The sequence below is a fragment of the Dasypus novemcinctus genome, chromosome 2, assembly GCF_030445035.2.
Source record: "Dasypus novemcinctus isolate mDasNov1 chromosome 2, mDasNov1.1.hap2, whole genome shotgun sequence".
Taxonomy (NCBI): domain Eukaryota; kingdom Metazoa; phylum Chordata; class Mammalia; order Cingulata; family Dasypodidae; genus Dasypus; species Dasypus novemcinctus.
Window position 1 is genome coordinate 35,190,366 of NC_080674.1, and position 17,809 is coordinate 35,208,174.

Here is a 17,809-nt window from a genome sequence, read left to right on the forward strand (position 1 = left end):
TCAAGCTTTGATTAGTGAGAAATCTGAAGCCATAAGCATCTATTTCAAAAAGAATTCAGGCATCCACCTTTGGCACTCATCATTAATCAAACGGAAAAGAAACAGGGAGACAAGCAGATACAATCTTTGTGCTACTTAAAAAAGAAACTCACAATATGAAAATAAATTCCCCTAACCAAGGACTACAGCATACTCAGAATGATCTATTTATTCAGATTAAGAGCAGCAGAAAAATTAAGTGATGGGAAATGGGGAAAGTTTGCAGGGACATAAAGTAGAGTTGGGCCAACAAGTTTAACATGACATAACAGGTTAAGCGTGAAGCATATTAAGTCTTTAGAGACTTATATATAAACTGCAACTAGAGTAGTTCATTTATTTAAATACTAGAAAAACTCCCAGAATATTCTAAAATCTGATAAAACAATTTCAAAGTATAATTCTAAAAAAAAAAAAAAAAAAGCTCAAGTGATCCACAGCAGGACTCTCAGACAGTCTCAAATGAATAAATTTCAGTTAGTAGTAGTACGTGTGAGATGAGTCAGTGAATATCATGGCCATATTGTGAAAGAACCCAGAAACACTAAAAAGTAATTTCAGGGGAATGGATGTCGTTCAAGCAGTTGAGGTCCTGCTTCCCACATGGGAGGTCCCAGGTTCAGTTCCCAGTGCCTCCTAAAAAAAACAAAAACAACAACAACAAGGAAAACAAATGATAAAACCAACTTAGCAAAGTCAATGTGGCTCAGTGATCATGCACTGGCTTCCCACATAAGAGGTCCCACGTTCTATCCCTGGCCCCAGAACATTTAAAAAAAAAAGTAATTTCAACAGTATAAAATCTAGTTTAAAAGTATAATCATACAGATCAGTGAATTCCAAAAACCAATTTTTGAGATACTGTGTATTTCATACTCATGTCTTAAAAACATCTGAAAAATATATGAAAATTCAACTTTATCAAAAAATATGAAAGGAATATTTGTATTAGAAAATAAATCACAAAATTTCAAAATTCAGAAAACTTAATTACACTTTAAACGATAAAATCTTAGAACATCTTGAAATTCTGAATAAATGTTGAATGAATTTCTCATTTACAGATTTGATATGCAGAGATGGCATTTATCACCACATATAGAGAAAGTAAGGAAAAATATTTTTAAGTTCTATATCCTGATTAGTACCTTCATTTCAAAGTAGTGACCTTGGGATATTTACTTATTCCAAAAATGAAATACATATTTGGGAATGACCTTTGGTTCCAGTTTAAAAGCGACACAAAATGAGCTCTTACCATTTTAGTTAAATTTAATTGTTTACAGTGTGTATTATCTTGCTGGAACATTTACTCATTTTTCAAGTTATGGGATCTTGATTGGAAGCATTAGAAACATTAGAAACTGACTCTACCTTTTTAAAAAAAGGGACTTTACTGGAATACGTTTTTTGTTGTTGTTTTTTTGAGGTATCAGAAGCCGGGGTTTGAACCCAGGACCTTGTATGAGGGAAAACGGCATTCAACCACTGAGCTACATCAGCTTTGCTGAGTTGGTTTTATCATTTGTTTTCCTTTGTTTTTTCAGGAGGCAAAGGGAACCAAACCCTGGACCTCCCTGCACAAGAGTGCCAGCAGATGTGGAGAGCTGGCACAGCAAGATGACACAACAAGAGACACAGAGGAAAGAAAATAAGAAGATGTAACAGAATGGGAAGCTGAGGTGGCGCAAGAGAGTAATTTGCCTCTCCCACTCCCGAAGGTCCCAGGATGGGTTTCTAAGCTGCCTAATGAGAATACAAGCAGACACAGAAGAACACACAGCAAATGGAAATGGACACAGAGCAGACAACTGGGGGAATGGGGAGGGAGGTGGAGAAATAAATAAAATAAATCTTTTAAAAAATTAAAATTAAAATAAATACTGTAGATTATAATCATATCAAATGTAAGTTGATAACACAATGGGAACGAACAAATAACCTCACACAACAAAAAAATAATAATATGGATGATCTCACAAATGAATTCAGCAAAGACCAAACAGAAAATAAAGTACAAAAACAGGCAAAGTTAATCTATGCTGAATTCTCAATCAGGTCAGTGGTTCCTCTTGAGGAATAGGTAGTGAGTGACTAGAAAGGAATTCAAGTAGGGCTTCTGGAGAGCTGGCCATCTTGCTCTAGGTGCTGGTTAAAAGGGCATGTACAGCTTGTGAAAATTCATCACACGATAATGTACACTTCTGTATGTTTATTATTCTTCAAAAATATATAATTTTAAAAGCAAAGACATGTAAATTGATAAGTCTCAGCTTTTTAAATGTTAGAGTTAAATTAGTTAAATGTCAGAGAAAAATTAATTTCTCCATTTAGCTACTCCTTAAAATGTCTATATTTCAGATAAGGTCAATTCACACATGATTAAAATATGTCCAACATTAATGGCCTGCCTAAACTTAACATTTAACTTTTAAGTATCTTAAAAGTGCCCAAATATTACAAAGGTGAACGGTAAGTTAAAATAAAATTAAAGTTGTGAAATTATTAAGCTGTATATTATGGCTAAAATTTGGAAATTGTTAGTATCAAATTTAGTGAATTAATATCTAATATTAACAAGCATAAATGCCTACATAAATGCCTACCCACTAGGTAAGAAAGCAACTCCCAGTCCTTCTAAAAAACCACACAAGTTAAAAGAATGAGGAAAAACTTTCCAAGGAGAAAACCACATGAATGGATAATGAGTTGACAGGGCTTGGTATTGGTATGTAAAGATGTGATGAAAGGAAAAAATACATAGACTAATACCTAAAACTGAAGTCTAAAGCAATACAAAAATCTCAAAAAATTCCAACCTCCTGGATTAGCTTACAAAAGAAAAATAATAATAATACTCTCATATTCTTGTAAATCAACAAGAAATGTTCAGAATTAGCTACAGTCTGGAACTTGGCCGTGATATACAAAGTATAGTGACTCCTGACACAGACACAACAGATGGTTTTAATTACCTGCCATCAAAGAACTTTAACTTGTTTCCTAAGTACTATTAAACTTTAACAAATGGTTTAAATCTTCACAAGAAAAACCAATCACCAAAAAAATATATTAATATGCTTTAGCCTAAACATTAGAACAATTTATCCTTTTTTTTTTAAATTCTCACCATAATTTCTACTTTGTGTGACTCAGCATCTCAAAAGTTTTTGTTTTATTTTTTAAGTTTTAGTTTTAAACACACACACAAGATAGATCCACACAGCAAAGTCTCAAAAGCTATAAACCAAATTATTGGTCAAGAATATGGATGACTTGTGTTCTTCATTTTGCCTTTTTGTATTTTCAGAAATATCAATGGTTATCTGTTACTTTTGTCCCAAAGGAAAAAAATAAAGTCACACACAAAAAATGGTGATCATCAAAGATTCCAAATGGTGACACCTAAAAAGGTAAGTTAAATACTTTCTAAAATCATATTACAAGATCACCTGTAGTTCTGGTTTTCTCTTTCATCTAAAGAACAAAAAAAGAATTCCATGTACTGTCTCCCTACTATCATCAGAACTCAGTAATTAAACAGGTAAGGCGCCCCTTTCACAACCAAAGGAACTGAAATACATCAAGTACTTTCAAAGTGACTTGTTGAAATCTGGGCAAATGAGAAACCAAAATACTGCAAATACTCTGGACATTTCTATCAAGAAAAATTTCATTAGATTTCCAAACATATATATATAGACGTATACACACAAGACTAAATCTGAGACGTTAAGATGAAATAGGAAGACTGACATTTTTTTGCCCACCTCCGGGAATTTGGAAAACTTTTTTTAAGAAAAAGGAGCAAAATTTAAATACTTCTGAGTTTGACTCGCAAAAGGTGGTGTCCACAGTTTTCACAAGCTTCTGGGGCCACCTCACTATAAGTGATTTATGGACTATTCATTCACCCATCTGACCGAAAATGCGTCTCTGTCTTTAAAAAATTATTTTGTAGCTGGATGGACAGAGATGGGGATACAACAAATAGACCAAAATGTTAATCGTTGAATCTAAGTGGGTATATAGGTGTTTACTGTAGGGTTTTTTCCCCAAATTTTCTTGTAGACCAGAAGGATACAATAATTAAGATTTATGATAATCATTTTTATGGTAAGATAAAGAAATATCTTTCGCAATTTTAACCAACCTAAGGCTTTCAGTCCTTTCCTATTATAAAACTAGCATTTCAAACACTGCTCGAAAAAGCCCTTCCTTGAGATGGCAAGACTTCCTTATACTAGTGAATTGAGTGTCTCAAGAGCCACTAAAAGTAATCTCTCATCTAATGCAAGTTCACATAGAGAGTCATTTTCCAGGACGTTCCAAGGGAATTTTGATTTTAACTTTACTCAGCAAAGTAACTTTTTTCTCAATTACCATTTCGCCAAAATGTTCCATAAGTCCAAATACTAACGCCTTAATCTAAAATAATAAAAATTCCCCAGCGAGCAAATCCGTGGACCCCTCCCAGGTCCTCAAACCTGCAAAACCCAGAGCTCGGGACTGGGGTGGTCCCCGGTGATTCACTCTAACGGGCAGTCTCCGAGTTGGAATTGTATCTTGGGGACTCCACGGGTAAAACACGTAGAAAAAAGCGAGGAAGGAAATACAGACAGCCGAGGTGTGGAAATGAAAGAGGTGGCAGTGAAAGGAGCAAGGGAGAAACCCAAGCCAGCTGCAGGGGTAGGGTCTGGAGAGCGCCGGGCCACGCTGGAAGGTGGATGGCGGCGGGAGGGGGGGGGGGGTCGGGGACCCTAACTCCGACACTCCTCGGGCAAGTGGGACGCTGGCCGGCGCGGCGCCCGCAGCTCGCAGGGCAGAAGCGCGGAGCCCGAGCGCAGCCTTCCACCCGGCGCCGGGGCCCAGTGGGCCGCCGGCCGCCCCCTGCCCGCCCCGCCGCGCCCGCACCTCTCGGTCCTTGAGGCCCAGCAGGAGCACCTCCTCCATCAGGGTCAGCCGCGTTTCCTTGGAGTCGCCCTTGTCGTCGTCGTCCTGCTCGTCGCGGCGGCTCTGCGCGTCGTCCTCGCCGCTGCCGCCGCCCGCCGCCCGCTCCTTGTCGGCGGCGTTGCGGGAGGCCTCGGTGCGCCGCTGCACCAGGCCCGAGCTGCGCTGGGTCAGCGAGGTCATGGCTCCGGCCAAGACGCCGGGCCGAGAGGGACAGGAGACGGACCCGGACGCCCTCCTTCCTCCTCCAACTCCCGCAGCTCCCGACCGGGGCTTCGGTGTTAAATCCGGGCGCTGGGGCGACGTCCGTCGGCAGCGGGGCCGCGAGCAGTCATGGGGAGACACGCCGGGGCGGGGGCGGCGGAGGGGGGGAATAGGGCTCCCTCCTTTCAGCGGCGGCGGCCCCAGATGCAGCGCGAGCTCAGAGGCGGAGGCGGCGGCGGAGGCGGCGGAGGCGGCGGCGGCGCCTTTCCAATATGGCGGCGCCTGCTGACGTCACCGGAGTATGTGGCAGAATCGGCGCGGGGTGGGCCCGAGGGCGCCGGAAGCAGCCGGCCGGGACCGGGCAGCTGGCGCTGGCAGCGACCGGTCCCCGCCCCCTTGCCCGGCCTTCGGCCCTGGGCCCTCGCCCTTTCCTTTACGTCCTCCCTGCGCCCGCCTCCTGCTTCACCTCCCCCCCAGTTCCGGCTGGGCCCCAAAGACTGCCGCGATCCCCCCACAAACGGGGCAGGCGAGGCTACGCGAGGGTGGGCACCGCTCCGCCTCGAACTGCGCTCCTAGAACCCCAGAGACCACGATCTTCGGAGTTGGATCCCCGGCCGGAGTTGGCGGGGCTCGAGCCTGGAGTCGAGGGTTCCCCCTAGACCAAGGAAGGACTTTGCTCGCGGCGGAAGGGGCAAGAAGGCGCGCTCTGCCCAGACAGACGCCCCGGCCCTTCGAAAGGAGCAGCTGCCCATAAATGGTTTCAAGGTGCACTTTTAGTGTTTTCTGCGCGTATTAATGTATGAAAAGAGAGGTTAGAACAAATTGAATAGACTTGTTTGTAAAACGTTTCCTTGTTTCCCCACTTGTGCTGTAAAGTGACCAGGGCAGAGTGAGTACAGTTACTACCACACACGCCACCTTAACGATCCTTTTGTAGAGACACACCCGTTGGGTTACATGCCACGTCTTTCTATAACTTCAATCGCTCAATTTAATTACTAGGTTAAATCCTCTTGGTGTGCTTGACGGTTTGTGCCCATTATGTTAAAGAATAGATATCAAACCTGAAAGGGGGGTTGTAGAAGAAGGGTGAAGCTTTGTGAGTAAAACATTACCCAGAAATGACACCATGTACCATTTGATATTATTTTAAAGAAAGAATGCCAATAGGCTGTAGCATAGATAACAGTTGTTGGAACAGAATTTAAGCCGTTAATATTAACAGGTTGCCCCTGAATGATAAATGTCCTCTTTAAGAGACTTGCTGGCTGCATGGTGCTTCCCCCTCTACAAACCCATTATCCAGGACTCACTGCAACCTCTTGCCCTGGAAAATGAGAGGACTAAATCTCCTCCTCCTGGAGGGCAGGATACCTCAGCCAATTTCTCTCATTCTCTCCTCTTGAACTCTTTTTCATTCATCTCTCTTCTAGGTCTTTCCCTAATGGCTTCAAATTTGGGGTTCTTTTTTACAGTAATGTCATAAATAATTTGACTAATGTTTTTACATAGTTGAAAGAGTATGAAAATCTCCCTCCTCACCCTGCCCCTTTTCACCTAGTAATTCCCGCTCTGTAGTGCTGTTAAAATAGGCCAGCAAATTTTTTTAATACTCCTCCCCCAAAAGGTGGAGTGCATTCCCCTCTGCTTGAGTATGGACCAGACTTGGTGACTCATTACAAATGAATAGAATGTGACAAAGGAACTACGCATGAATTCCTAGATTAGGTCATAAAAGTCCTTGCAGGCAGGATACAAGATCAACACACAAAAATCAGTAGTTGTTTCTATACACTAGTAATGAGCAAGCTGAGGAGGAAAACAAGAAAAAATTCTGTTTACAATAACAAGAAAAAGACTCAGATATCTAGGAATTAAGTTAACAAGCAGTGGAAAGGATCTATATTCAGAAAACTACAAAACACTGCTAAAAGAAATCAGATAACTTTGTCATTGTCTGCCATGTGACAGAAAGAAATCTGAAACAGCAAGAGCCCTAGGGAGAGCTGGACCAGTTACCTAGTAGCTTACAGCTGACTTTGGGAAAAGAGGCGAGACTGATATAGAAAGTCCGAAAGATAAGAATCCTGTGCCGAGAGAGAGAATACCATGAGAAGGGAAAGGGGTGCCAAATAACCAAAAATATTCTAAAAAAGAAGAGAGTAAAGAGCTGATGTGACTCAGTGGTTGAGTGCCAGCTTCCCACATACAAGATCCTGGGTTCAATCCCTGGCCCCAGTACCTGAAAAAAAAAAAAAAAAAAAGAGCAAAGTTGGAGGACTCATGCTTTCTAACCTTGAAGTATATTATAAAGCTACAGTGGTCAAAACAGCATTGTATTGATCAATGGGCACATTGATCAATGAAATCAAATGGAAGAACTGGATATCCATAGCCAAAAGAATGAATGAGGATCCTTATCTCACTCCATATACAAGAATCAACTCAAAATGGATAAAAGGGAAGCGGATTTGGCCCACCAGATAGGGCATCCGCCTACCACACGGGAGGTCCAAGGTTCAAACCCAGGGCCTCCTAACCTGTGTGATGAGCTGGCCTATGCGCAGTGCTGATGCACACAAGGAGTGCCCTGCCACACAGGGGTGTCCCCCGCATAGGGGAGCCCCACACACAAGGAGTGCGCCCTTTAAGGAGAGCCACCCAGCCCGAAAAAAGTGCAGCCTGCCCAGGAATGGCGCCACACACACGGAGAGCTGATGCAGCAAGATGATGCAACAAAATGAGACACAGATTCCGGGTTCCGCTGACAAGAACACAAGCGGACACAGAACACACAGTGAGTGGACACAGAGATCAGACAACAGGGCAGGAAAGGGGAGAGAAATAAATTAAAAATAAATCTTAAAAAAAAAAATGGATCAAAGACCTAAACATAAAGTTGGGGATAATAAAATTCCTAGAAGATAATGTAGGGAAATATCTATAAGACCTTGTAGTAGGTGGAAATTCTCTTAAACCTTACACCCAAAGCACAAGCAACAACAACAATAAAAAAAGATAAATGGGACCTCCTCAAAATTAAACACTTCAGGGGAGCGGGTATAGCTCAGTGGTTGAGCATCTGCATCTCATATACAAGGGTTCAATCCCTGACATCTCCTATTAATAAAAAAATTTTTTTAAAAACTGCTTCTGGAAAACGGACTTGGCCCAGTGGTTAGGGCGTCCATCTACCACATGGGAGGTCCACGGTTCAAACCCCGGGCCTCCTTGACCTGTGTGGAGCTGGCCCATGCGCAGTGCTGATGCATGCAAGGAGTGCCGTGCCACGCAGGGGTGTCCCCGCATAGGGGAGCCCCACGCGCAAGGAGTGCGCCCCGTAAGGAGAGCCACCCAGCGCGAAAGAAAGTGCAGCCTGCCCAGGAATGGCGCCGCCCACACTTCCCATGCCGCTGACGACAACAGAAGCTGACAAAGAAACAAGACGCGGCAAATAGACACAGAGAACAGACAACGGGGCAGAGGGGGGGGCTTAAATAAATAAATCTTTAAAAAAAAATAAAAATAAAAACTGCTTCTGTACTGTACCTTGGAGAACTTTGTGAAAAGGCTAAAAAAGCAGCCTACTCAAAAGGAGAAATTATCTGCAAAGCATACAGCTGTCTAATATCTATGATATATAAAGATCCTACAGGGAAGCAAATTTGGCTCAACAGATAGAGCATCCGCCTACCACATGGGAGGTCCAAGGTTCAAACCCAGGGCCTCCTGACATGTGTGGTGAACTGGCCCACGCATAGTGCTAATGCACGCAAGGAGTGCTGTGCCATGCCACACACAAGGAGTGCACCCCGTAAGGAGAGCCGCCCCATGCGGAAAAAAAAGCACAGACTGCCCAAGAGTGGCATCACGCACACAGAGAGCTGACGCGGCAAGATGACGTAACAGAAAGAGACACAGATTCCCAGTGCCACTGACAAGCATGCAAGCAGACACAGAGAGCAGACAATGGTGGGGAGGAGGAAGGGGAGAGAAATAAATAAAAAATAAATCTTTAAACTGAAAAAAAAAAAGAGATCCTACAACTCAACAATAAAAAAGACAAATGATGCAGTTAAAAAATGGGCAAAAGACCTGAGAGGAAAATACAAATCAAAACTATAATGCGATATCATTTTATACCTACTAGAATGGCCACCATTAATAAACCTTGTAAAAAACTGCAAGTGTTAGGATGTAGAGAGAGAGGAATGCTTATACACTGTGGTGGGAATGTGGAATGGTACAGCCACTGTGAAAGTCTGTTTGGCAGTACCTAAGAAAGTTGGATATAGTGGTAATACCACTATTAGTTATTGCAGCTTTTGATATTATTTATGAATTCCAAAAAGAAGGATTATGTTCGTAAACTGGTCTTTTCTTCTGGGTGTGATCCCCTTTGATTTTATTAGATTCAGTTGACATGTCTTTGATTAAATTATGTTAGGATTAGGGCTTTTGGAAAACAGACATGGTTCAACCAATTGGGCTCCCATCTACCATATAGGAGGTCCAAGGGTCTATGCCCAGGGCCTCCTGGTGAGGGCAAGCTGGCCCACACTGGCCCACGCAGAGTGCCGGCCCACACAGGAATGCAGCCCCGCACAGGAGTGCTGCCCTGCGTGGGAATGCTGCCCCATGCAGGAATGCCGCCCCTGGCAGGAGTGCTGGCCAACACAGAAAGCTGGGGCAGCAAGATGATGCAACAAGAGATACAGAGGAGAGAAAATCAGAAGATGTAGCAAAGCAGGGAGATGAGGTGGCACAAGAGAGTAATTGCCTCTCTCCCACTTGGAAGGTCCCAGGATTGGTTCCTTGAGGCACCTAATGAGAATACAAGCAGACACAGAAGGACACACAGCAAATGGACACAGAGAGCAAACAACGGGGAATAGGGGGAACGGGTGGTGAGAAGTAAATAAAAATAAATCCTTGAAAAATAAAGGTTAGGACTTTGATTCTACCATGTCAATAGGGCATAACTCAGTTTAAGTCCCTACTCTCTTGGTGGACTGTATAAGTGGACACTTACTCAAGAAGACATAAAGAAGATAGATGAGAAAAGAGAAAAAGCTCTATAGATGTCAGAGGAGAGAACTTTGTCATGACATGGAAGAGGAGAGCTTTGATCCTGCAGCCCTGGCAAGAGAGACAAGCCCTACACCAACCTACAGCTGAGATCAGAAGAAGCTGGGCCCATGGAGCCTTAAGAAGAAGAAGGAAGGGGAAACCAGGCAGAGACTGCCCACCATCTTGCTTCAACATGAGGCAACTGACTTGGGTGAGAAAGTACTTCTTAAGATACCTTGAGTTAGACTCTAAGGCCTTGTAACTGTAAGCATTTATCCCAAATAAATACCCTTTATAAATGCCAACAGATTTCTGGTACTTTGCATCAGCACCTCATTGGCTGACTAATACAGGTATATACCCAGAATAACTTGAGACCAGTGACATGAACAGACATCTGCACACCCATGTTCATAACAACATTTTCACAACTGCCAAAAGATGAAAGCAATCCAGGTGTCCATTAACTGGCGAATGGATAAACAAACTGTAGTATATTCACATGATAGAGTATTATTCAGCTATAAGAAGAAATGAAGTCATGAAACATATGAGAACATGGATGAACCTGGAGGACATTATGTTGAGTGAAGCAAGCCAGGCACAAAAGGACAAATACTGTATAATTTCACCATTATGAACTAAATATAATGAGCAAACTCATGGTGTTAATAAGTAGAATATAACTCACTAGAGAATAGAATGTGGTTAGAGAATGGAAAGCTGAAGTTTTGTCTGTGCAAAATTAGTAAAAAGTTGTTTGGAAATGTATAGAAATGATTAAAACACATCATAGGATTTGTTACTAACAACACTAACATGGGTATGGTAGTGATTTTTTTGTTGTTGTTTTTAAGGAAAATGCTGTAATGTAGATTGAAGTGATAAATGCATAACTCTGTGATTATACTAATGCTATTGCTTATACACTTTAGATAAATTGTATGGTTTATGAGCAAAAAAATAATAATAGGGTGGATTGGGGGGAAATACACCAAATGTAAGATATGGACTATAGTTAGTAGTGATACTTTGATGATACTCTTTCATAATTTGTTAGACATGTTTCACAACAATGCAAGGTATTGGTGGTGGGGTGAGGTGTGGGAGCCCTGTATGATGTTATACATGTTTGTTTTGTAAGTTCACAACCTTTACTATATACTTATAGTATCTATATGTTCAAGTACTTTAATACAGTTTTTAATGGAAAAAAAAGTCCTTGCAGCTTCTTCCTTGCTCTGTCTTAGATCATGTACACTCTGGGGAAACCAGCTGCCAGATTATAAAGACAGTCAAGTATCCTTATGGAGAACACCAAGTAGAGAGGAACTGAGGCCTTCTGCCAACAGCCAAGCAAGTATACCATCTTGAAAGCAGATCCTCCCGACCCTCTCAAGCCCTTAGATGACTGCAGCCCCAGCCAACAGCTTGACTGCAATTTCATGGAAGAATCTGAGCTGGAGTCACCCAGCTAAGCTGCTCTGGAATTCCTAATGGACAGAATCTATGAAATAATAAATACTCGTGTTAAATTGCTACGTTTGGGGTAATTTGTTATGCAATAATTGATAGTAAAGCAAACGCACAAACATACACACACATAGCTAGCAACCGATATTACTTTCTTGAACATTCTTCCAGAGATTTTTTTAATGTATATTGAAGCAAATATTAAAATACATTTTATTCCCCCTTTATGCAAACAATAGTACATTATGCATATTATTCTGCATCTTGATTTTTTTTTACTTAATTGATGTTGGAGAGCTTTCCATATCAGTACTTAAATGCCTCTTCAAGCTTTGTTTCAGCTGCATCATATTCTAGTGAATAAACATACCATAATTTTTGTAATGCGCTACTGATGGACATTTAGATTGTTTCCAATCCTTTGCAATTATAAACAAATGCTTTAATAAATATAATTGCTTTTTTCCAGTTTTCCTAGCATTTTTCCTTGTTTATTTTTCCATATGAACTTTAGAATCAAACCATCTTTTCTAGAAAGAAAGAGAAAGACGGGAAGAAGGATATTGAAATCCAAAATATGTATAGACTTCTACTAATAACAGTGATTATTTATGTATTGTCTGCTGAATATACACCAGGCATGTTCTCCAGAAACGGCACCAGAATCCTGCAGTGGAGGTGCTGCTGCAGTCCTGATAGCTCTGTGTGGAATCCAGCCACCTTCATGTTTTCAATTTTTAACTATTAGGAATAAAACTGCCATGAAAGTGGGCATCACCATCCCAAAATCCTTAAGATTGAGGAAAGAGCAAACATAAAGAGGGAATACAACCATGGTCCAAGGTAGACTGATTATAATTGTTGTAACAGAAGAACAGAAGGCCATTATACATCTTGTCAAAACCTATAAAATTGTACAGTGCAAAGTGTAAACCATAATGTAAACTACAGACCATGGTTAGTAGCAAGGCTTCAGTTGTAACTGGTTCATCAATTGTAACAAAGGTAACACACTCATGTAAAATGTTACTAATTGAAAATGTGAGAGGGGAAAGGGGTGAGTAGATGGGAATCCCCTATATTTTCAATGTAACTTTTCTGTAATCTAAAATTTCTTTAAAAATAAAGTTTTTAAAAACGTAACTTAAAAGAAAGAAAGGAAAAGCTGCTATGAACATTCATGTGCGTAGGTTTTTGTGGACATTTCTATGGAGTAAATACCTAGAGGTGAGATTGGGGTCATAAGAGAAGTGTTTGTTTAGATTTTTAAGAAACTGCCAAACTGTTTTTCAGAGAGGCTGTACCATTTTACATTCCCATGCTAGCTTTGATCAGAAGTACAATGGTATGTTTGAAATAACTAGCAAATCTTTCATAGGCATTTAACAATGTATTTTTTTTTAATCTGGTATGATGATAGCAAAGATTTATTGAGAATTACCATGTTTCAGAGAAGACTCTTAAGTGCTTTATATACTGTAATAGAAATGCTGGCCACAATTCTTCACTCCCTTATAGTCCACACTCTTGCCATGTCCTTGTAGAGGGTTCACTCCCTCACTCCTTAATCTTGGGCTTGGCCCCATCCTTGACCTTGAGTTTGGCCATGTCACTGTCTTTTTAAACAGGATATTTATTTTAAATAGGATATTAGCCAAAGTGAGGCAAACAGCTGGGCTTGTTCCCAGGCTTCTGGCTATCACCATGAGAAGAGCTTTCCTTGGAGTAACCTGCTGTTCCCAGAAGAATGCTAATGGAGCAGCCAAATCCAAATCCAAGCCCTGAAGCCAAGCCTTGTCATGCCTAGTTGACATCTGCTGAGCTGTTCCAGGCATCCCATGGACGTGTGAATCAGAAATAAAGCCTTACTTTTGTGTGCCACAGAGGGTTTGTGTTGCTTGTTATATAGCAGTAACTGAGTGATACTGATATATTAGCTCATTTAAGCCTCATAACACCCTAATTGTATGTGATATTTAGCCCCGTTTTACAGGAAAGGACATTGAGGCATGGAGAGATTAAATAACTTGTCTAAGGTTACAGTCTGGCCCTAGAGCCAATTTTTTTTTGTTTGTTTTTGTTTTATTTTTTTTATTTCTCCCCCACCCCTCTTTTTTTTTACACTTACAATGTTTTCTGTGTCCATTCACTGTGTGTTCTTCTGTGTCTGCTTATCTTCTCATTAGGCAGCACCAGGAATTAATCCTGGGACATTCTGGAGTTCAAGAGAGGTGCTCAATCTCTTGTACCACCTCAGCTTCCTGGTTTGCTGTGCCTCTTTTTGTCTCTCCTCTGTGTCTCTTTTTGTTGCATCATCTTACTGCACCATCTCTCTGTGCGGGCCAGCACTTCTGCATGGGCCAGCACTCCTGTGCAGGGTAGCAGGTTGCATGGGTTAGCACTCTGCATGGACCAGCATTCTGCGCAGACCAGCACTCCACATGAGCCAGCTCTCTGCATAGGCCAGCTCGCCTCGCAGGCCAGCATGCCTCCCAGGAGGCCCCAAGAATCAAACCTGGGCCTCCCCTATGGTAGACAGGAGCTCAATCGCTTGAGCCACATCCACTTCCCTAGAGTCAATGCTTTAACCAATACATTACAATGTGACTCAACAATCTTCAAGGTAAAACAATTACATAAAGTAGTTGTGATGGTTAGACTAATGTGTCATCTTGACCAGGTAATTGTGCCCAATTGTTTGGTCAAGTGAGCACTGGGCTAACTGCAATACAAGGGCATTTATGGACTTTAGACACCATTGACTTTACTACAGTGATAAATCATAGATAGCTGATTACAATTACATCAGTCAGGGAGATTGCCATAGCAATGAGATGCTTTATCCAATCAGTTGAATGCCTTAAAAGGTGAAGTGATACCAGCATTAGAGAGAATTTCCCAGCTTATCTTTGGACAGCCAGCATCTCCCAGAACTCATCAAGGGCCTTCACTGGACTTTCATTGGAGCCCCTCGTTCCAGCCTGCCTGCAGAACCTGGACTTGTGCATCCCCATGATCATGTGAGAGACTCTGATAAAATCTCTTACTATTGATAGATATCTCTTGTTGATTCTGTTTCACTAGAGAACCCTGACTAATACAGTAGTCTTTGTCATAAAAGCCTTAAAAGTCCAAACCAGACAAATGAAAACTTTCAAAGATTGAACATTTTTATCTAATTTTTGAGTAGCAATAATTTCTCATTATTCATAAATAAAAACAGACAAAAAGGTATGTAAACAGAGAAGTCTTTCCCATGTCCCCATCTATGGTAGAGAAAATTTTAAGATGGCCCCATGATTCCTGTCTCCCGGTGTCCACACTTTTGTGTTATTCCCTCTCCTTGAGTGTGAGGAAATGCTTGTGACTTGCCTCCAAACACGACAATATGGCAAAGGTGAAAGGATTTTGAAGATTTAATTAAAATCTGAAAGTGGGAGGATTGCATCCAGCATCCATGTGGAATCTGAGCCTCCTCTTGACATAGAGGTGCAATGGACACAACCAATCCAATGTCCACATAGAAAAGGTGGCATTGGATTGGGAAAAGTGGACATGGTGGCTGATGGGTATGGGGAAAGGCAGGAAGAGATGAGATGTGGAGGCGTCTTTGGGACATGGAGCTGCCCTGGATGGTGCTTCAGGGGCAATCACCGGACATTGTAAATCCTCACAGGGCCCACTGGATGGAATGGGGGAGAGTATGGGCCATGATGTGGACCACTGACCATGAGGTGCAGAGGTGCCCAAAGATGTACTTACCAAATGCAATGGATGTGTCATGATGATGGGAACAAGTGTTGCTGGGGAGGGGAGCGGTGGGGTGGGGGGGTGGGATTGAATGGGACCTCATATATATATTTTTTATGTAATATTATTACAAAGTCAATAAAATAAAAAATAAAATAAAATAAAATCCTTAATCAGTTCACGTTGAGTTAATCAAAACAGATTATCCTGGATGGACCTGACCTAAGCAGATAGGCTTTTGAAAAAGGGTTCAACACTTTCCTAACAAAAGAGACTCAAAGCAGGAAAGACACTTGCCTGCTGGCCTTCAAGAAAAAAAAATGGCCATGTTGTTGAAACTGCCACTTACCAGTCCACTTTTCAGAGTAACCCCTCCCTTACTGGTTTTGTTTTTAGAAGTTTCCACTTCCCTTTCCTTCAAATGCCCACCTCCTTACGTTTGTTTATAGAAGGCTTGCTGCACCATGGGATAAGTTACAGCTTCCTTTCCCTTTGAGGTGCCTGCTAAAGCTGGCTCTGACCAGTCTAGTCACTGAGCATGCTAAGCTCCATTTTAAGACTAAACATTATTTGAAGCAGAGCATGCTCTGTTTAACCCCTTTCCAAAACTGGATTGGTCCACATCATCTCACCCCATCTTTAGCCACCTTTCCCAGATGGTATAAAATGCCAGCTCCCATTTTGTTCATGGAAACTGATCTGAGGCTTGCCACCAGTCTTCTTGCTGGTCAATTACACAGTAAACTCTTTTACTTTCTTGAAATCCTGGTGACATGGTATTGGCTTCTGTGTGTATCAGGCAAACAAACCCACTTAGGCAATAACATTGTGAATTGCCTATGGTGACAGGTGGCCTCTAGGGCTTAATGCCCTCAATCCTACAACTGCAAGGAACTGAATTTTTCCCAACCTGAATGAACTTGGAAGCAGATCTTGAGTTCCAAATGAATACACAGTCAAGCCAACATCTTAATTACAGCCTTGGGACCCAGTTAAGTTACAGAACAATTTGTAACCCATGGGAATGGTGATATAATAAATGTGTGTTATGTTAAGCCACTAAATTTCTAGTGATTGTTATGCCATAGATACAAATAGGTGAAAATAAAAGGATGAAAAAATATATATCACGCAAACACAACCATAAGAAACATATAGGGAAGCGGATGTGGCTAAGGCAACTGGGCTCCCGCCTACCACGTGGGAGATCGCTGATTCAGATCCCAGGGCCTCCTAAGAAGATAGCAAGCTAGCATGATGGGCAGTTGCAGCAAGTTGACACAACAAGAGACACAAGAATAAAAAACATAATGAGAGACACAACAAAGCAGGGAGCAGAGGTTCCCAGTGCCTCCTAAATTGACGCAATGGGCAAGCGCAGCGAGCTGATGCAACAAGATGATGCAACAAAAGACAAGGGGAGGAAAAAACATGAGGGAGGGAAGCGGTTGTGGCTAAACTGATAGATCGTCTGCCTACCATATGGAGGGTCCACAGTTCAGTACCCAGTGTGGTGAGCTGGCCTATGCACAATGCTGCCATGCCCAAGGAGTGCTGAGCTACACAAGGGTGTCCCCTGCATAGGGGTGCCCCATGCACAAGGAGTGCACCCCACAAGGAGAGCCGGCCCACACAAAAAAAGCACAGCCCACCCAGGAGTAGCACCTCACACACAGCTGACACAGCAAGATGATGCAACAAAAAAAGCAACACAGTTTCCCAGTGCCACATGACAAGAATCCAAGTGGATACAGAAGAACACACAGCAAATGGACACAGAGAGCAGACAATGGGGGGGAAGGGAGAGAAATGAATAAAATCTTAAAAAAAAAAAAAAAAGAAAAACACATGAGCGACACTAACAAAACAGGGAGCAGAGGTGGCTCAAATAATTAGGCACCTCCCTCCCACATCAGAGGTCCCAGGTTTGGCTCCTGGTGCCTCCTAAAGAAACAAGAAAGATGAACAGATACAGCAAGTGAAAAACAAGGGTGTTGGGAGAAATAAATAAAATAAATCTTAAAAAGAAAACATAGAGGCTTAACTATGTCAGACAAAATAAACTTTAAAACAAAAATGGTGCTAGAGAAAAATAAGTACATATTATAATAATAAAAGATCAATCCATCAGGAAGCTATAACAATTATTAATATATATATAGTTGTAGAGCATTGAATTATATACCACAATTTAGACATGGTCTTAATCTTAATCCATATTCCTATGGGTGTGGCCCCATTGCAAATAGGATCTCTTAAAGATGTTATTTTTAGTAATTTAGAAATTAGGTATCAATAAGAGAAGGAAATTTGGGAAATTCAC

General features: G+C 41.8%; 1 protein-coding gene and 1 long non-coding RNA gene across 2 annotated transcripts in view; one reads left to right on the plus strand and one right to left on the minus strand.

The window, feature by feature from the left end:
* Positions 1-5,894, minus strand: part of GOLPH3 (golgi phosphoprotein 3) — a 66,928-nt gene extending 61,034 nt beyond the window's left edge. Inside the window, exon 1 of the mRNA XM_023586381.3 lies at positions 4,954-5,894. Within this exon, the coding sequence (XP_023442149.2) occupies positions 4,954-5,172 (219 nt within the window). The 5' untranslated portion in view covers positions 5,173-5,894. The remainder of the gene's footprint in view (positions 1-4,953) is intronic.
* Positions 5,822-11,804, plus strand: LOC111762206 (uncharacterized). The gene is made up of 2 exons (XR_002795377.3): positions 5,822-5,958; positions 11,514-11,804. It is a non-coding gene; the product is annotated as an uncharacterized lncRNA (long non-coding RNA).
* Positions 11,805-17,809: the final 6,005 nt, after the last annotated feature.